Here is a 21,993-nt window from a genome sequence, read left to right as displayed (position 1 = left end):
GGGAAATTTGCAGTTTCACAAGCCATGGAACACTTTTGGCATGGGTCAGCTCATCTATATGTCTCACAAAGCTATTGGAGGGCGGCTACTGTAATGATTCCTGACCCAGGAAGGACACAGACCTACGTGTATTTACAAAACCAAATTTACCTAAGTGTCCCTGCTTCGCGCAACCGAATCACCATTCCGAATCTGGCATGCTGACCATTCGTATGTCTGTGCTCATGCCCATGTACTCTCGACTTGCTCATCAATCGTTTAGTTGCGCACAGTAGCAATCTTTTTAAACACTTCTCCTGTTAATAAAAACCACAACAATGCTAGTGTGACTAAAGCCAGTCCACACCAATGATTCGCGACGCAACTTTCAACATGCAACTTCTTGCAACTACTTGCAACCATTATCCCAAATGGCAGTTGCAAGGAGTTGCATTGGTGTGGACTGGCCTTAAAACGGCTTTGTTGCAAGGAGTTGTAAGGAGTTGCATTGGTGTGCTGGCCTTTGACGTTACCTGCAAAGAAATCGTATTTTAGTGTACATGCATGGATTTAACAAACTATCAAGTGGTTCCACATTCTCTTCACTAGGCCTATACATTTCTTGGTAGTTGAGGAACATTCACATCGGGCATGCATGACACATTTTGAGTGATGTGATTCTATGTATTAGTGTGATGGGAGGAGGTACAGTATGTGGTCTTGATGCGTGAGAAGTCCAGTCTATTTCTACTCCGTTTTGCATCTTACAAATAGAAGCTTTTGTTAGATGTAAGAAGGGGGCTCTGAGGACAAAAGCTTGGGAACCACTGTCATACATGAAAAACTGTGCCAAAATTGTGGCACTGCCTCTTTAAAGATCCACTGCTATATTTATCAATTTGCTGATACACAATGAGGGTTGAAGGCATCTTTAGGCTTTTCCCAAAATAATGTTAACCCATTAATGTAGGGGCAAGGCTGACAGGTGACTAGTCCAATCAGCGATCTCTGCCAGAGTTTTAATCTGCTTAGAGGGACTAAACAGACAGACCACTTATCTCCCCTCTTCTTCACTCTTTGCATGGAGCCTCTGACAGTAAAACATATAAGATAGAAAATATAACCTATTATTTATCCCTGTGGTGTCGTGGCAGCAACAGCAGTAAGCTTAAAACACAGAAGAGAACAGGTTACAGGTTACAGCAGGTATAGCCTATATATCTGAGTGAAATGTGCGACAGGACTCAGTTCAGCAGCCTGATGACCTGTCTGTGGAAGCTGCCCTGACTCCCTAGTCTGTTTTTTACACATTTGATACTGCAGTATTAGAGTTGAGTGTAACAGGTTGTGGCTTGGGTGGTTTGTTCTTTAGTACCTCCTGAGGATGCAGGGGCTCATGATGAATTTCTTCAGCGGCTGTATGGGATACCAACATTGTTTGACCCTTTTCACCAGGGGCGTGGTATGTGTGGCCCACAGACTGTACACAATAATGGATGTAGTGACGGTAACGTCCCATCAGATTGTCCAAATGTCATGCAGAATAGATATCTTGCCATCTACATCTTGGTCTGTCTGTTTGTCTGTTTGCCTTGGGATAATACAAGGTAAATAACCTACAGTACAAAGTAAGGGTAAGCAAAGGTGAGCATTGACACTATAATGGCAGGGGAGCCTACGCCCCTCTTTACACATGTGTGTGTGCGCGCGCACACACACACACACACACACACACACACACACACACACACACACACACACACACACACACACACACACACACACACACACACACACACACACACACAGCACAATGAAGCAAGATATCTCACCAATTGGACTATTACCTCATGATATTTTTTTCAATGTTCTTTTAGTTTTGTTTTTAATGAAAAAATATAATGAACTGGAAAAAGTAATTGAAAAAACACATACAATATAACAGAGACAATATCACTCACCATGAACCAGGGACATCTATCACTCAACACACAATCATTATTAGGCCCTCATTTATTTAAATATGTTTGGAATTTAGTAGAAATTATGATAGCCATAATTGTATCTTACCCTAATATTAATCCACATTTGCTCACCTATACGCCTCAATATTAGAAGTTTTCCAGCTGGTACAATAGGGTCATCAATTGAAAATACAATCTGCAATGATACATATATAGGCCTATTAATTAAACAAATATTACTTTTATTTTTCAATTAATATTTTCCAATAGGCCTACAAATTGTAGGCTATTTTTACTATTCTTCTTCTTTTTGCAATTGCACAAGATCCTTTTAATAAGTAATCTATGTCGTCATGGAGTAATAAGTCAGTCAGATCAGTCACAGTGTGTCTTCCTATTGTAGAACTCCACTGAAGTTTGTTGATAATCAACTCGGACTCAAAAAGCCACACCCATTCAAGCCGTTATCGCATAACAACGACGCTTTAAAAAGCCCAGGCAGCTGAGGTGACCATGACTGATTCACTGCACACACACACTACACGCACACACTCACTACACACACACTTCACGCGTTTAAAGTGATTCCAACACGCCCACTTGTCCAGTCACTTACGAGCAGCGGTTGCAGTGCAGCATCATATGGAAATGGCAGACCAAATGGAAAGTCAAAAGAGAAGAGTCAGGAGCACGGACGAATTAATATGTAAGTGTTTCGATCACCTATTAATCCCTATGTTAAGTTTAATGTACCTATATTTATTTATATTTGTATGGTTTGGAACGGAAAGTTACAGCAAAATATTTGTTGAAATTGTCAAGTCCATGTGGCTATAGCTACTAGTTGGTTGAGGATCAAGGAATTGTTTACTGGTGGACAGTTAGGTAGCCCTGATACATGATGACTGTCATATCATGACAGTCATGGATTAACTTCAACCTGGTGTTTGCATTTTCTCCCTTTTTGGTCCGTACATCTACATATACGTTCAGATTTCAAATATAAAGTGCTTACCCCATGGCTACGGATGTTACAATTAAGTACGGGCCTTCAGAAGTACCCGTATCTTCCGTATTGTTCAATAAAAAGCATTTTAATCCGATTGGCCATTTTCTCCGTATTTTCACCATATGCTGTCAAATACGCGACCCCATCGGTTGTGAGGTGTACTGCACTCTGATACATTATAACTATGAGAAAATGGTAAGCATGAGGTAAGCACTTTATGTTTGAAATCTGAACGTTTATGTGTGTAGGCTACGGGCCAAAAAGGGAGACAGAGCAAACACCAAGTTGAAGTTCACCCATGACGGTCGTGACAGACGACCGTCGTGTGATCCTCTATGGCTAGTCAACAGGGCTGTACTCGTTGGTTGAAGATCAAGGAATCGTTTTTCGATCTTTTACTTTATGGACAGTAATGTCATGTGACGGCTTACTCATCCTATTTACATGTGTGGACCATAGATTAAATGTGCGGACTGGATGATTATGCTGAAGCCGTAGACTCTAGCGGCGCTAGAGTCTACGGCTTGCTCCCCAAACTTTCCGCTTGTTCCCCAAACTTTCCGTTTGTAACGGAAAGTTACAGCAAAATATTTGTTGAAATCGATATCTCTTAGTGCACTATTTCCCAAACAGTGGTTCGGGACGCATTTGTGGTTCGCGGACACACTTTTATGGGTCACAAGTAAATATCCCTTTATTTTTACTTTATTTTTTCCTAGTTTCCTACGTTTTGTTTTAATTATTATTATTTCAAAACATTTTCAAAAATGTTCATGAATTAAAAACAAATTCAATGATTTTAAATTTAAAAAAAGAAATGTAATAACATTTAAGAAGTAGTGAAAATAGCCGATCTACAAGGTCACAATGTTGTGAGCTTAATTGTAGATCTGCTATTTTCACTGGGCAGAGACATCAATTTATCAAATTTCTCTTTTGGGTCTCAAGCTAAAAAAGTGTGTGTGTGTGTGTGTGTGTGTGTGTGTGTGTGTGTGTGTGTGTGTGTGTGTGTGTGTGTGTGTGTGTGTGTGTGTGTGTGTGTGTGTCGCGGCGATGCATGATTACTGTGTAATTAGATGATACAGCAGCTGGACAGGAGTAAATGCCTTATACAAAGGCTGTTTTTGTCTGGTGTGTGAACATTCATTTAGCTGTTGAAATGGTGCATGTTTTCATCTGCTGCTGGGTAACAGTAGCCTATTTCCTCCAGATATTTATTTTCTTATTTAAGATAGCCAACCAACCGGTTGGACAGGGTCATGTGGAAGAGCCTACCATAGGTTACTATATAGTATACAGCCTGAGCCTATACTATATTTTACTATACTATACTGTTACTATTGTTACTATACCTATCCTTACTAGTATAGTAACGATATATAGTTACTAGTTATTTAGAGTTATTATATACACTATATTAGTTACTATTGTAGTTACTATTAAATACGATACTATAATATAGTTACTAAACTATCGTTACTATAGTATAGTATACTATTATAGTATAGTAACTATCGTATAGTGTAGTTATCCTACACTATAAAATAGTTACTATACTATACTATACCATACCACATGACCATGTTCAAACTCCAGGTAAATGTGTACACTTCATTGTGAGGTTTTCAACTGGTGGTCCATGGACCACTGGTGGTCTGTGAAGGTATTGCATGTGGTCCCTGACCATGCATTCAGTAATGTCAGTAAATAAGATAACATAAGTTTAATATAGAAGGTTGGATAAAGTAAGAGAACAGAATAAGGGTAACCGTGGGATAGGAATAGATCAGGGGTTCTCAACCTTTTTTGAGCTCTGGACTAGTACTAGTATATTTTAAGCAATCTTCAACCCCACCTTCAAGTATTTTCTTAAATTTGATGGACTTATGATGAAATATTATTAAACATATTTTTTATACATTTTACAAAGATACCATTTATTTATTTACATTTCAAAACATTTTTCCATGGACCACCTGTATTTATGCCATGGAACACTAGTAGCATAGTCCATGGACCATTGATTGAGAAACAGTGTTATAAAGCATTATGAATATTAGTTGATATTAGTTTATAGTTATTTTAAGTGCATTATAAGTATAGTATGTTTATAACACATTATATGGGATCCAAAAACTAATCTTAGCCCACATATCCCCACCCAACACAACAGTGGTCCACTGGTCCTCAGGTTGATTCTTAGTCAGGGTGGTGGTCCCTGTTCACAATCAGTTGAAAACCCAAAGTAGATAAACCGTGCAAATAAAGAGGCTAAACATGAATTATCCTTTGTAGATTTGGAGAAATTGTCTCCTTATTATGGGGCCAGGCTTCCAGCATGGACCCATATTGTTATTCGCATTATTATGGGGCCAGGCTTCCAGCATGGACCCATATTGTTATTCGCATTATTTCCGTTTCTTCTTCTTCTGCCACTTTTGGCAGTTCTGGCTGAACCGTGCAGTCGCTTTTTATGAAACTCGGCCATATGATAGATGGTCATGAAAAACGATCAAGAAATAATTCTCACAATCTTTCGTCAAAAGGTGGCGCTATAGCACTCAATTGAAAAATGCCAACTTTGAACAGGTACAACTCATGCCCTGTTTCACCTACAGCCATGAAACTTCGATGCACACATGCGTCTCCTCATGCTGAACAACTTTCACACTCTGACTTTTGACCTCTGACCTTTAGATCTCCCACCATTTTGAATTATATGAAAAACAGTTAAAACCTATCTCCTCCTGGGATTTTTGAGTAATCTGCACGAAACTTTTTACACATGAACTTTGGACCTATACCAAAAAACGTTTGCAAAATATCTTCCATAAGTGAAAAAATGAAGCTTTAATGAGCCAATGAATATTGCAGTTTTATGACAATTATTCATCTGCCCCTAACACATACATGCAGACTTACCATTCTTTGAAACTTTGCAGAAATGTAAAGGGCCATTCCAAATATCACTGAAACCAATCTTACTCCAATTGGTCAAACGGGGGCGCTATAGCAATTTTTTGAAAATTGAAACTTTAAACAGGCAAAAGTCATGCCTCGTTTGTCCGACAGCCATTAGACCTGCTTACACATGTGCCTTGACTAATGAGGAACACATCTATCACGTTGACCAGTAATCACCGCCCTTAGATTGTCCGCAATCTTGAGCAGTTTGAAAAACACTTAAACCCAGGATTTTTCAGCTATTTGCGTGAAACTGTATGATTTGTGTGATCTCCTTTTTCACAGGTTCTTGTCTGTTGGTGGCTTCTCGCTTAAATGTGTGCCCCACAACCTGAAGGTCACCAGTTCAAGCCTCACTTGGTGCAGACTTCATCTAAGTTGCATTTCACACAACATGACTATCAATGAATACATCTGCAATTGTTAAAGATAACATGAAATACTTAATTGAGTGTTTTTTTACATACAGCTGATCTACAATCTCACAACTTTTCAGATAGCAATGAGAGTATGTTTTTTCAATGTATAACATACTTCATTGTGAAAATAGCCAATGTACAATCTGACAACTTTTAATGGTTTGTGAGCTTGTAGATCGGCTACTTTCACTAATTTTGGTTCTGACGAGATGTACAATTTCTTCATTGGTAAATGGTTTGTGAACGAGTGATCTTAGTGTTAGTGAAACAGGGGCTTGGGTCATGACAGAAGGCAAGAGTTTGTGATCCTCAACAGACAATATCAGCCTGGACAAAGATATAGCACTATAGGTAGTGTTGCAGCTACCTAAGAGTGCTTCATGACCGTAAGGTTGCCGGTTCAAGCCTCACTTGATGCAGACTCATTTAAGTTGAAATGCAAAAAACATGACTCAATCTATTCCGTTTCCATGGCGCTCTCTATTCCATTTCCATGTCTTTCTCTTCAATCTATTCCGTTTCCATGTCTCTCTCTCTGTCTCTTCAATCTATTCCGTTTCCATGTCTCTCTCTCTGTCTCTTCAATCTATTCCATTTGTCTCTCTCTCTGTCTCTTCAATCTATTCCATTTGTCTCTGTCTCTTCAATCTATTCCATTTGTCTCTCTCTCTGTCTCTTCAATCTATTCTCTCTCTCTCTCTCTCTCTCTCTCTCTCTCTCTCTCTCTCTCTCTCTCTCTCTCTCTCTCTCTCTCTCTCTCTCTCTCTCTCTCTCTCTCTCTCTCTCTCTCTCTCTCTCTCTCTCTCTCTCTCTCTCTCTCTCTCTCTCTCTCTCTCTCTGAGGGGTGGCCATAGCCGAGTGGTTAGTGAGCCCGCCTAGGGAGCCAGAGACTCTGGTTGCCCCAGGTACGATTCCAGGCCAGGTCAACAAATGTGTCGATGAAATGAAATTTGTCCCTGAGCAAGACTCTTAACCCCTAATTGCTCACAGGCACTCATTGGAAACAAGACCGCAAGGACTTTCATGAACTGACCTGTTAAAGGAATTATCATTTCTCTTTCTCTCTCCTGGCCCCATATTATCGCTGCTTGCAGCTATATTTCCATTTCTTCTTCTTCTTCTTCTTCTTCTTCTTCTTCTTCTGCCACTTTTGGCAGTTCTGGCTGAACCGTGCAGTCGCTTTTTATGAAACTCGGCCATATGGTAGATGGTCATGAAAAACGATCAAAAAATAATTCTCACAATCTTTCGTCCAAAGGTGGCGCTATAGCACTCAATTGAAAATGCCAACTTTGAACAGGTACAACTCATGCCCTGTTTGACCTACAGCCATGAAACTTGGATACACATATGCGTCTCCTCATGCTGAACAACTTTCACCCTCTGACTTTTGACCTCTGACCTTTAGATCTCCCACCATTTGGAATTATATGAAAAACAGTTAAAACCTATCTCCTCCTGGGATTTTTGAGTAATCTGCACGAAACTTTTTACACATGAACTTTGGACCTATACCAAAAAACGTTTGCAAAATATCTTCCATAAGTGAAAAAATGAAGCTTTAATGAGCCAATGAATATTGCAGTTTTATGACAATTATTCATCTGCCCCTAACACATACATGCAGACTTACCATTCTTTGAAACTTTGCAGAAATGTAAAGGGCCATTCCAAATATCACTGAAACCAATCTTACTCCAATTGGTCAAACGGGGGCGCTATAGCAATTTTTTGAAAATTGAAACTTTAAACAGGCAAAAGTCATGCCTCGTTTGTCCGACAGCCATTAGACCTGCTTACACATGTGCCTTGACTAATGAGGAACACATCTATCACGTTGACCAGTAAGCACCGCCCTTAGATTGTCCGCAATCTTGAGCAGTTTGAAAAACACTTAAACCCAGGATTTTTCAGCTATTTGCGTGAAACTGTATGATCTCTGTGATCTCCTTTTTCACAGGTTCTTGTCTGTTGGTGGCTTCTCGCTTAAATGTGTGCCCCACAACCTGAAGGTCACCAGTTCAAGCCTCACTTGGTGCAGACTTCATCCAAGTTGCATTTCACACAACATGACTATCAATGAATACATCTGCAATTGTTAAAGATAACATGAAATACTTAATTGAGTGTTTTTTACATACAGCTGATCTACAATCTCACAACTTTTCAGATAGCAATGAGAGTATGTTTTTTCAATGTATAACATACTTCATTGTGAAAATAGCCAATGTACAATCTGACAACTTTGAATGGTTTGTGAGCTTGTAGATCGGCTACTTTCACTAATTTTGGTTCTGAGGAGATGTACAATTTCTTCATTGGTAAATGGTTTGTGAACGAGTGATCTTAGTGTTAGTGAAACAGGGGCTTGGAAGGCAAGAGTTTGTGATCCTCCACAGACAATATCAGCCTGGACAAAGATATAGCACTATAGGTAGTGTTGCAGCTACCTAAGAGTGCTTCATGACCGTAAGGTTGCCGGTTCAAGCCTCACTTGATGCAGCCTCATTTAAGTTGAAATGCAAAAAAACATGACTCAATCTATTCCGTTTCCATGGCGCTCTCTCTCTCTCTTCAATCTATTCCATTTCCATGTCTTTCTCTTCAATCTATTCCGTTTCCATGTCTCTCTCTCTGTCTCTTCAATCTATTCCATTTGTCTCTCTCTCTGTCTCTTCAATCTATTCCATTTGTCTCTCTCTCTGTCTCTTCAATCTATTCCATTTGTCTCTCTCTCTGTCTCTTCAATCTATTCCATTTGTCTCTCTCTCTGTCTCTTCAATCTATTCCATTTGTCTCTCTCTCTGTCTCTTCAATCTATTCCGTATCTCTCTCTCTCTGTCTCTTCAATCTATTCCGTATCTCTCTCTCTCTGTCTCTTCAATCTATTCCGTATCTCTCTCTCTCTGTCTCTTCAATCTATTCCGTATCTCTCTCTCTCTGTCTCTTCAATCTATTCCGTATCTCTCTCTCTCTGTCTCTTCAATCTATTCCGTATCTCTCTCTCTCTGTCTCTTCAATCTATTCCGTATCTCTCTCTCTCTCTCTCTCTCTCTCTCTCTCTCTCTCTCTCTCTCTCTCTCTCTCTCTCTCTCTCTCTCTCTCTCTCTCTCTCTCTCTCTCTCTCTCTCTCTCTCTCTCTCTCTCTCTCTCTCTCTCTCTCTCTCTCTCTCTCTCTCTCTCTCTCTCTCTCTCTCTCTCTCTCTCTCTCTCTCTCTCAGGGGTGGCCATAGCTGAGTGGTTAGTGAGCCCGCCTAGGGAGCCAGAGACTCTGGTTGCCCCAGGTACGATTCCAGGCCAGGTCAGCAAATGTATCGATGAAATGAAATTTGTCCCTGAGCAAGACTCTTAACCCCTAATTCCTCACAGGCACTCATTGGAAACAAGACCGCAAGGACTTTCATGAACTGACCTGTTAAAGGAATTATCATTTCTCTTTCTCTCTCCTGGCCCCATATTATCGCTGCTTGCAGCTATATTTTCAGTTTAGAATTCAGTTTCCTTCCATACATTTTTGTAAAAGCAGACAGCGCAACTTTTTATATTCATAGTTTGAATAGGCCTATCCTGTTTTGGAGCTCTGTACGTTTCCATATATACATTATTCATTTGCTAACCTAAAACTTGGCAAGGTTTTAGTTGCTAGTAGAGCTACACGGCTCTAATGTGTCCCATTCAAACTTGCCTTATCTAAGTAATGATTAAGTTGACATAGGCAGTTCATAACATAAACTGATAACTGATAATGTGGTTAACTGCTATGGGAGATATGGAGCAGCAGAAATAAAGTATCAACTGTTTGTTTGATTATGTTGAATACTCATAGGTTACGATTTTAAGAAAATAATTATTTATTTATTTTGCATATTATATAATTAATATCACAGCAAGGATTTCCTGAAATAGCCTATTAAAAAGTAAGAGAACCTGCCTGATCCTCTTAACATGTAACCTACAATCTCAGCTATTCACAAAAACTCAAGTGTGAGAATCCATACGATATTTTAAAGTATGACAAATTTCACATTTGTTTGGATTGGACCACAACAGTAATACTCGTCATAATGACTGGATGGGAATTTCTCAGACCAGACAGACAGACTCATGACCAAAAGAGATGACATAGACCTATTGTATTGTTACTATGCTGTGACTGTGAGATAGCAATTGTGTGTTGTTCACAGTATCAAATTGACACATGCTTGCAACACAGATGCATGTGTATGAATGGCTCACCTTGAGCCGGTTAAGAAATTCATAGTATTCCAATGCAAAGTGCACATATAGGCAGTGTTGGGGAGTAGAACTACATGCAATTAAACTATTAAGTTTAACTACATTTGGCAGTATCTTTTTTTTACTATTACTCATCTTGCCATTTTCATCTACAGCAGTTTGCCTGAAACTACAAAATGCATGTACCATAATAGGATCCTTTTTTTTTTTTACCATTGCTTCTCTACTGCAACCGAACCCCCCTTAATAACCAGCTCACTCCCTTTTTTCCATTCTGACCGCTGTGAAAGCATTTCCAGGCAATGTATCCATCTATCTGACAGTTACCACAACAACATAATCTAATTTGTCTTGACCATTACGTAAGCTGGAAAAAATCATTTCCTCTCTGAGGACGTGAGCAGTGGACAACAAAAACATCCTGTAGTCCTCTAGCATCCAAATCCAAATAAAATCCAAATGTCCACCATTGAACATTTCACTGCCTACACGTATGAGCATTACTCTTTTACTCTACTGCTTTTATCAGGAGAAATGATGCATTGCTGTCTTGTGATGAACGGGTGATGACCTTTCTAGGGAGCCACCTGCAAACCTCCATCCATTTTACATGCCTGAAAATGCAGAGAATATTTGACATTTGGCAATGTTCATGAAACGGTATCCAATTGGAGTCACAAATATATAAAGCAGAATAGCAGCAAAAGAAACAAAATTATAGAGAATATGGTATACATGTAAAAAATAATAATATATATATATGTATAGTAGACAGCTTTTTAAAGCTGCAAAAAAACTTGAAAGAAACACATAAAGTCGATATCGTCATTTAGACCCGGACGACTGAGTGCGTCCAGGCTCCAATAAGTTTCCTGTTGATTTAATTTCCTAAGCCGATCTCCACCTCTGGTTAAGGGTTTGATGTGTTTGTTCAATGCCTAAATGCGTAAAGGAGTGTCATCATTACTATTGTGAACATCCTTAAAATGCCTGGCTAGGCTATAGGATAGGGTAATCCAGGTTGTTGGTACGGATAGCATATGTGATATGCAAGGCGATCCCTAAGACGTGTTTTGTTCTCCCCACATAGAACACACCAGAACAAGTGCAGGTTAATCTGTTTTGCGGGTTTTGAAATACATAAAAGTTTTCGTCTACATTGGAACAATGTGGGTATTTCATACATTTATATGATCCAATGGGACTCTTAAGCCATTTGTATACGCATGCTGCTGAAACGCTGTTAATATGGTTATTATAATCAGAGCCCCCTGATTATATCTATAAATGTACTGAAACTTTTTTTTGTATCCATTTGAGGTTTGTCACTATGTACCACTACACTATTGATTTGTCAGGCCACACAGGCACATAGGGATTTTAGAAGTCTTCCCTCCCAACTTTGTTTTCTCTTTTCTCTCCTTTTCCTCCATCTAGCTGACCAGGCCGGATCAGGATTGGGATGCTGTGGCTGGGTAATAGTTATCCTCTCTGGCCTCTTTACTCTGTTATTGTTCCCCATCACCATCTGGTTTTGTTTCAAGGTGAGTCAGTTCATTGTGCGTTTCAGGCTTTAATTGTGATGCCATTAATTGACTGCTGGCATCATTTGTTTCTGAAATCTGATCTTTAGTATTGACTGTCCACACTATTATTTGCAAGTGGTTGCTGTGGTAATGACATAACGATATAGACTTTCTTTAGTAAAACTTATACTCTGTCTTACGTCAGTGTCACTCGCTGAAAAGCAGCTTTTTAAAATATTTTCAGAGAGTGACACAGTCCTACGACAATCAGGCTTCAGTCTCTGAGCATCCAGAGATTCCAGACTGATACTAATCAGATTTTTGTCGCATTTCAAACCACCTAGGGATGTGGTTCAAATCTGATCAAGATATCAAGGTAGTGCACGCACATCCGTTGGCCCAGGTGCTTAGACAAACAAAGTATAATGAAAAAGAATAAAGTCTGCACAATGGTGGTTGCAAAAAGCTCCAGAATGTATTGCTCGTCAACGTTTCGGCCTGTTCAGGCCTTCATCAGGACATATATATGTGATGATATATATAATATACTAGAGTTTCGGGGGGCTACGCCCCCCTCAACCCCAGCCGCGCACGGGGCCCAGTGGGCCGCGTGTATATTGGGGTACTGAAATTGCTGGAGTAAAACTGTGGAAAAGTTAAAAAAAAAAAAAAAAAAATGTGAAAAAAATATATTTTTGATGTTTGAGGGGGACCCCCGCGGACCCCCTGCTGGTCTACGGACCCCCTGTGGAGTGTTGGGACGCGCGGGGACCCCCCTGGAACATGGCGGTTAATTTGCTGGAGTAAAACTGTGGAAAAGTTAAAAAAAAAAAAAAAAAAAATTGAAAAAAATATATTTTTGATGTTTGAGGGGGACCCCCGCGGACCCCCTGCTGGTCTACGGACCCCCTGTGGAGTGTTGGGACGCGCGGGGACCCCCCTGGAACATGGCGGAGCCCTTTGGTGTTTTTTTTTTTTTCATGAAGGTGGTTGCTTGTTTCTGGCGCTTGTTTTTAGAGGACCTGGCAACCTGAACTTGGCAACCCGAGTTGTTTGTTTTTGTGTTTGGGATGAACATGGCACGTGAAGGACGGACATAGTGTGATCGAGACATGAGTGAAGTGAAAGTAACGGCCTGGGTGGAACAAAGGAGGTACGTAAGAAGGGGGGGGGGGGGGTTGAAGCAAAGGAGCTGCGTGTGTGTTGGTGTGGAGGAGATGGGCAGAGTGCAATGGCAGCGCAAGCCAGCGCATGCTGGCGGTGGCGTTACACCAGAAATGGTGCCTGGAGAAAATGGTGAGCAAAAAATTTTTTTGGAAAAAAAGGAAAAAGCCCCCGCACCGGCTGCCTGCTGTTGTGGTGATGAGGTCGTGCGCACGGTAAACGGTACGAAGCTGCCTCCCCTTCCGTTTTGTCCGACATTTGGTGAGTAGAATTAATTATGTTGCGCGGTGGAAAAGGTGTAGTGATCAGTGAGATGTCCCCTACGCGAGGCGTAAATTCAGTGCGGGCGCCGTGGCGAGTCAGTTGGCGACATGTGGTCTGGCGGTGCGTTGTTTATTCGATAACAGAGCTGTGGGGTGTCGCACCCAGGGTGCGGAAGTTGCTCGCCATTTATATAGTTAGATATATATATATATATATATATATGGTGATGATATATATGTCCTGATGAAGGCCTGAACAGGCCGAAACGTTGACGAGCAATACATTCTGGAGCTTTTTTCAACCACCAGTGTGCAGACTTTATTCTTTTTCAAATCTGATGTAAAACTCAGTTTCCATGTGGTTTTATTTCTATTCATATTTGATAAACCCAAACTGGATAGGCCAAAAGTCTGATTTGGGCAGCCAATCTGAATATAGAACTTGAGCAGGGGAACCCTTAATTCCCACCACTCTTCTATTTGGTTATAGCGTAATAATGGCTGTGCAGTCATGTGTCCCAGAGGTCCAAGACAGACTATATGCATGGTTTACATTCCAACCAAGCTACAATATATAGCAGGTGGTTTGAGTAATTAGCGCTGCTTCAACCACAGAGGCAGGGTGTAACTAATTACTGAAATCAGTGTGGGTGGTGTTTTTTCAGAATCACTTCACACAAAAAGTAAGAGTAAGATATAACGTTTTGCTGGTAAGAACACAAAAGATTAGAGGTAAATATTTTGCCCTCTAGGACACATGACTGAACACCATTGCCAAGGTTGTACTGCCTCAAATTTTTCATCAGTCTGAGCAAACACTCAAACCCTCTGAGCGGAACTCGAGCGACTGCTGAGCAACGTCTGACGTACACACTGGGTAAACTGTGGTCACCTTGGCAGCGCCTGTCCAACCCTTATCATATCAGAAGTTATGGCTTATTCAAAGAATCTAATCTAATTATGTAATTTTGCAGTTGGATTACTTTTACTTAATTGTACTATTGATTGATTGATTGATTGATTGATTGAATACTTTATTAGACAGAAATGTAAACAGCATGAGGTACAGTCAGACATTTGAGCTAAAAGGACAACACAAAAAAGTCCTGGGGACTTTCCTGGGGACTTTCTATTGTGGTCCTATGTATTATATATGTAATTCATCAACATAGCATAAAAATAAAAATAAAATACAATATCATCAACATTATAAAACACTATGTTACTATAGGTCCGTTACAATGAAAAATACATGTTGTTTTTGCATATCCATTATTATTCAGTATATGTGAACACATGTAGAGGAATAAATGTTGACAAAATGATGTCTACATAGAGCAAAAGCAATAAATATGAGACAACAATATAACAATGCATTGACATACTGGCATATTGACATTATGCCCTGGCTGAGAAGTGACAGGCATTATGATGAATACAAGACAGTCCAACAGGAAATGTTTATGTAAGCGCATACTGTGTACTGTAGGTACCAAGGCACAGAATATATGCATGTAGGCCTATATGATGTGTGCATTTGTACACTCTCAGAGTTAAATCAACACTGGCTTTTGACCATGTAGATTGGGGTCCCAGAGATGAAAATCAAATGGAGGTCAGTGGCCTCATTTCTATCAAATTGGGGATCCTTGAAATTAAAAAGGTTGAGAATCACTGGGTTAAACTGTAATTCATTCACAAAAAATGCAGTAACGTAATCGTTCAAACAGAGCTTGTTTTTTAAAATAGCCTATTTCACGTGTGTGCCTGAGCCTGGTATAGCGCTTCCAGGCGCCCAAATTGAAAATATTTGAGCTCTCAGTGGGCAAAAGAAAGCACCTCGCTTGCACATGCAAGCGCAAGGTAAACGCCCAACGCAACGCCAAGCTGCTGGAGTTTCCAAAAACGTGGCGCTCCCGTCATAAACAATTAAAAACATGAGCTGCGCTCAGGAAAATAACATCTTGTTGGACACAGGGCCTAAGGGGTCAAGGTGCGCTACATAGATTTGTTCTGCATGGCACATTCCAGAGCCATGTCCATGCGCACACGGGCGCACGTTAGAGGGAACATTTGCATGTATACTAAAGCAGATGTGTCTCTAAAAGTTTAAACCTTGTTAAATCTTGAATCTCTGTATTACAGATTGTGCAGGAGTATGAGCGTGCTGTCATTTTCAGACTGGGACGCATCACAGACAGGAAGGCTAAAGGACCAGGTAATATTATGAATAATAATAATAAGAGTCTTTATCAGAATTTACAGTGAGGTGTAAACATGAATGGATTTCGAAATGGCAAAACAAATAAAGATATGAACCCAAGGAAACAACACAACATAAACATTTGGGAAAACACAAAAATACAATTGAAAAAACATTTAATTTATGCATTTTAGCAGATGCATAGAGCAACAACAGTGCTACAAAGTAACTAGTATAGCAGGTGTCAAAATGCCAAAAATAGTAGGGATGTCCGATATTGACTTTTTTACCGATAACCGATATACCGATATTGTCCAACTCCTAATTTCCGATACCGATATCAACCGATACCGATATATGCGGGGAGTACCGTGATTATGGTAAGCTCACATTTCATATCACACACACCATACAGTAAGAACTCCTGTAACTTATTTAAAAAAAAAAAAAAATAATAATAATTTTTAAAAAAAATCAAAAAAGCGATACCGATATTTTCCAATATCGATTTTTATGCTAATATCGGCCAATAATATCGGGAGGCCGATAATATTGGACATCCCTAAAAAATACCATATGTAAACAAGCAAACAACAGAAACTGCATACGTCTATCTAGTTAAAATATCAACATATTGAATCAAAGCAACTTAAAAGACACAAAAGCACCTCGGAATGATCCCAGAAGTGTTTTAAAGTGAAATACCCCTTTAACTTTAGTCTTGAACTGAAACCCTTGTACTGCCTGAGGATTTTAGCCTGCTATATCAGAAGACAGAGAGATCATGTGATTTACAGTATCTCTTTAGTGTTTACATCTATGTGTGCATGTAGTTATTTATATCGTTTTTATTATTCCTTATTACTGCAAAACAAATCAGGACAAGATCCTTTGAATTTGAACTTTTTAAACAGATACTTACTCAGAGATGGTCTATCTATGACTTTATCCAGATAAATCGTTAGTGAACAAAATAAGGGCTAAACAGGATATATAATTGTGAGAATTAATTGATGATTCATATTGATTTCGTTCTTTTTCCCGGTGATTTTTTCAGGTCTTTTCTTTATCCTGCCTTGCATTGATTCCATTGTTAAAGTGGATCTGAGAACTGTCTCATTCGACATCCCTCCTCAGGAGGTACGGTATGGTCAATACACAATGCTAATTTGACCCTGTGTACTTCATCATACGATGAATCGTGAAAATAGCCATGCTTGAATAGGCTATTTTCAATTCTTCTTTAGGGGGACATTTTTGACAATATAATGACATGGCCAAAATAAGGATTAGATGCCAGGGTGAAAATGGTTGTATTGTACAAAGTGTACAAATGGATAAGGGTCGATTTGAACACTTTCTGGTTTAAAATTGCACTCCAGGGTTTACTCTGTGCCAAACTGCACAGCAAGTATATTGTTGCTACAAAATCTGTACATTCCGCTCTACTACTAAAGACCAGAATTTAGGATTTCATTGACAGAGGTATCTGAAAAATTACACTGAATATGTTTAGCGATTTATCATGTCAAATGTGCTATTTAAAACATCACTAAAATGTGAATGCTTTTCTTTGTTATAGTACTTTTAAAAAGAGTATACATTATTTGACTACATAGTATAATATAATGTGTCTCTTTTGGGTCTCGAGCTGAAAAGCTTTGGGAACACCTGCTGTAGATTGATCAACTCAGACTCACACCTTCATCTCATGTGGTCCCACCCTAGATCCTGACCAAGGACTCTGTCACCGTAAGTGTGGACGGAGTGGTGTACTTCCGGGTCAGTGACCCCATCTCCTCCGTGGCCAACGTGGCCAACGCAGACTTCTCCACGCGTCTGCTGGCTCAGACCACCCTCAGAAACACCCTGGGAACAAAGAACCTGGCCGAGCTCCTGTCTGACCGCGAGGGCATCTCTCACAACATGCAGGTACAGAGCCCGACCGATATATCGGTTTGGCCGACATATCGGTCATTATTTTACTTTTTTACTTTTTTGAACATTTTAGAAACTTGTGGAAAATGTCTGAAAATGTTTGCCTAATGATGATATGCCCAAAATAGGGATGCCAGGTTGAATGTTGTTAATAAAATATATGTTTTTCAAATTGACTAGAAAATGTTTTTGGCAAAATATCGGTCAAAACATCAGTATTTGGTTGGCTTAGACTCCCCGGCATCGGTCGGGCCTAACCAAAAAGCCTGGGAAAAAAGATCTGGAAGTTAGGGTAGGTCATTTGCCTGACCAGTGTAAAACGTTGGAACCAGAACCCAAAAAACGTCTTTGCATAATTGATGCCCCTGGAAGGAACTGTGATTGTAATGCATTGTCAGATTACCGTACACAAAACATAATGTTGTTACTGTAAGCAGTGTAGGATATTTCTAAAATGGTATTTCTCATATTTAAAACATCCGTATATAAATTATGAATCAGCCCTCTCACAAACAGTCTCCAGTGACACCAGTTATCTTATAGGATTTATTGCATTGGTGGACATAACCATTTCACTACATTTGTATCACCATCACAACATCAAAAGTTCACATCTAAATTACTTTTTTAATTCATTTTTTATTTTATATGTTGGACATTGTTAGCAGTGTGGTAGAGTACAGTATGCCACACCAACATTTCACTTCACATGTGATCATGTGACAAATAAAACCTTTTGATGTTGATGTTGATCTGCTTTGACCTGTCACCCACATATTTACTGCCTTTAATAGTCGAAAAGTCCAAAGTTTATTTTTTATAGTCTATGGTTTCTACATAGGCCGTGCACTGCACAACACCATAACACTGCCCTCTGCTGGACAAAGCTGTCATTTGCATCTCTGTGATTTGAGCGTCTACACTGGGTGTATTGTAGAAAGCAGGATTAGAAAGTGTACCACTCCCATAATCGCCTGCACTGACGAAGGTCCTGCGACCGAAACGTTTGCTGCTTTGCACCTTTCACAGTTTGAGCACAGAGCACTTTATGAGCATGATAAAATAAAAACAATATTTTCTGCCAGTTTTCCACTCCCATAATCACCATATTAATGTAATATACTGTACAATATTGCAGCCATATAACATATGCCACCTCCTCATTCATACCCTTGTGAGAAAGGTCTGAAAGTGAAAACATTATCGTCACCTCATTCGGGTATTTTAACTTTTTACTTTCCCAAAAACGTATTGAGGAAATATCATGGTTAAAATCATTTAAGTGGACCACTACTGGATCGCCTTGATCATTCTGTTGTGTTCACTTATTCTTTGTTTTAAGGTAGGTTGATGTCTTTCCAACATGTCAGGCCACATGGACATTTGAGCTCATGTATCACATGGCTGTCTCGGAATCCATAATGAATTAATAATTTCTTTCCATGTTCAATCAAAAATGCCTTTAAGTTTTCCCCACGTGTGGGGGAAATTGGGAATTTACCCAAATACATTTTATTTGGGGCTTATAATTTGGAAGAAAATTCAGAAGAAAAAAAACAAGTTCACAGTGAACAGGTTTGAGTTTATACTATCCCACCTTGCTTGACCGGATCCTCTATATAGATTAGAATTCATGTGTTGTGGAACCGATAACATCTGGCTTGATCAAGTCAGACTTCCAAGTTTAAGTTCAAGAGGTTTTGAGACATCTTTCTGGAATGCACCCCTGGTGCAAGCCACCCAACACATCTTTATTACAGTATACCCAAGCTTTTCAAAGAAAATGGAAAGTCCTCAACATTTTTGCTTTAATGCATGATTCTTGCTCTCTTGTGCAGTCAACCCTTGATGAGGCTACAGATGACTGGGGCATCAAGGTGGAACGCGTGGAGATCAAAGATGTGAAGCTGCCCCATCAGCTTCAGAGAGCAATGGCTGCTGAGGCTGAGGCTACAAGAGAGGCTAGGGCTAAGGTAAGCACACGCATACATGCACGTGCACATGTACGTACTGTACGCACACGCAGACACTTACAGGAACAGTATACAGCATACAGTACAGTATATGCCAATAGCAAAGAATTACGCACATGCCAACCACCAAGGAATAAGAATTTGTTTCTAACAGTTTTTAAAAATGTAAATGCCCATGATACTGTAGGGACGCCAGGTTGAAAGTGGTAAATAAGCAAAATCATTCATTATATGATTCATTGTGATTCTTTCATACATTTTGTAAGAGTGGCGTCGACATTTTCAAATAATTGGATATATCATTTCATAGTGGACTTCTCTCATCGACATAAAGGAAGCCCACATGGCCTTGTCACCAAAAAGCCTAATTTATGCTCCGTCGTGCACTGAGAACGGCCTGAGAATAGCCGACCTACAAGCTCACAAGGCAATTAAGTGTGTTGTTGGCAATTAAGTGTGACTCTGGCTTAATTGTCTCTTTCTCCGTCTTTGCGTAGGTGATTGCGGCCGAGGGGGAGATGAACGCATCCCGCGCCCTGAAGGAGGCTTCCCTGGTGATCTCCGAGTCTCCGTCTGGCCTGCAGCTTCGCTACCTGCAGACCCTCAGCACCATCGCAGCCGAGAAGAACTCCACCATCATTTTCCCCTTGCCCATGGATGTCATAAGTCACTTTATGAAGAAGTGAAGATGATCCACTCGCCCTGGTCCTGCGGACTCATTAGCCATGACGACCCTCTCAAATTGCTGATTCTCTGCTGCAGTGATTCTCAAACTTTTTTTTATTCATTTCAACAACCCCCATTTTTCATTAGGCCACAGACCCCCATTTTATACGTTTTTATTTTATTTTGTGTTTAATCTTTAAACAATCGGTAAAAAGTGGTCCATGTGCAATTGTAACTCAGGTCCATTTTACTCAGAATAGAGGGTTTGAGTGGTTAAAAGGCTACAATTGAACTCAGGTTGGTCTGAGGAACTTTTGTAACAAATTATAGTTTAATAACTGCTTGATAATGTATAAAAAAAATATCAGTCTGAAAGTGTTATTACCTGATCAATATATCAATATTTGGCCTTGTTTTAAGAGATGATTATATTTTGACCAATTGTTACATTATGGCAGTTATTACATTGTCATATTAGTCGGGTCACAATGTGGTGCGAGTAAATGATATCCAACTCAAAGCTCTGGATGTGAGTGCATGGCTCAATTTGCACAACATATTCTATTTATCATGATGTCATTATTATCCTTATTGTGCATAATGTTTAAAATGATTTACTCATCACATACTGTAATATACATTTTTGTTAATATTCTATTAAATGAAAATCAAAATTGTCTTGTGCTCAATGATCATATCAATGCAGAGTGCACTATACAGGAATTTTCATAAAATAGTATATTTTATGAGTAAATTTTGGCTTTTGAGTGTCTATTTAATAGTAAATAGACATTTTGGCTTTTGAGGGATGTGTAATCTCTGTTTCAAACCGCTTTTTGAGAAACGAATTGAAAACTTTATATCCATAATTGTTTTAGAGAGTCCAAAGTGACAGTCCAAAGTGAGAACAGCAAATGTACTTGATAAAAAGAAATTTAACTAGAAAATGTGCTCCTCGGAGCACAGGTCTCCGCCAGTACTGTTCCTGATTAATCCTGTCTTACCTCACTTCAAAATATATAAATGATCTTTTGAAGTGACACACCTATTTATAGACTCTATTTCATCATGCGTCTCGCTAGCCAATCAAAGCACACCCTTTCAACATATTGTCACGTGAAGCTTGACCAATGTTAGTTGGTGGACACACGGAAGGACGAGAACGAAAACATAGTCTCCTGGCGGAGACAAAAATCTCAAGCATGCATGTCCACAGTAAGGTGTATTTTTTGGGGCGGTGTAGCCGCCCCCTATAAGTGAGTTTTGGACACCGACCAAAAGATTTGTATACCCCCTAACCCTTCCATTGTTAATGCAAATCGATACTTTTGCAAAGTCAGCCAATCACATTACAGCTAGTGTCATCACCACTAACTGTAATGTGATTGGCTGACTTTGCAAATTCAGGACTGTGATTGGCTAGCGAAACACATGACACATGTGCAGCCCTATGAATAGCAGTATGGACTTTAAAAAAAGTCATTTATCCTTTTTATAAAGTGAGTCATGTTGTGATGACCACACACCGCCCACTTCACACTGGGTGTGATTTTTGAACTGTGAATGGAGTTTCTAGGTGAAAGTGTTTTTTTGAGGTCCCTATACCCTAACCCTAACCTTCCATCCGCCTCCATTCTAAATCTCTGAACTTTTAAAGGAGTACAATTCTAAAACTATGCAACATTTCAA

General features: G+C 39.6%; 1 protein-coding gene across 1 annotated transcript; it reads left to right on the top strand.

Moving 5' to 3' along the window:
* Positions 1-2,468: 2,468 nt before the first annotated feature.
* Positions 2,469-20,971, top strand: stoml3b (stomatin (EPB72)-like 3b). Its single transcript, XM_084074785.1, has 7 exons — positions 2,469-2,649; positions 12,009-12,115; positions 15,670-15,742; positions 16,785-16,867; positions 17,456-17,659; positions 19,504-19,638; positions 20,136-20,971. Exons 1-7 carry the CDS (start codon positions 2,586-2,588, stop codon positions 20,322-20,324), a joined length of 855 nt encoding a protein of 284 aa, XP_083930911.1. The 5' UTR covers positions 2,469-2,585; the 3' UTR covers positions 20,325-20,971.
* The last annotated feature ends 1,022 nt before the right edge of the window (positions 20,972-21,993 follow it).

Source organism: Gymnoscopelus microlampas (assembly GCF_963454915.1).
Source record: "Gymnoscopelus microlampas genome assembly, chromosome: 12".
Lineage (NCBI taxonomy): Eukaryota > Metazoa > Chordata > Actinopteri > Myctophiformes > Myctophidae > Gymnoscopelus > Gymnoscopelus microlampas.
The sequence above is the reverse complement of the archived record's forward strand: the minus strand, read 5'-3'. Positions and strand labels throughout refer to the sequence as shown.

Excerpts from the sequence above, each read along its gene's own strand:
- stoml3b (XM_084074785.1), top strand. The coding sequence starts at position 2,586 with ATGGAAATGGCAGACCAAATGGAAAGTCAAAAGAGAAGAGTCAGGAGC. Across the intron at positions 12,116-15,669 it reads CCATCTGGTTTTGTTTCAAG|ATTGTGCAGGAGTATGAGCG; the intron begins GTGAGTCAGTTC and ends TCTGTATTACAG. Across the intron at positions 16,868-17,455 it reads TCGACATCCCTCCTCAGGAG|ATCCTGACCAAGGACTCTGT; the intron begins GTACGGTATGGT and ends GTCCCACCCTAG.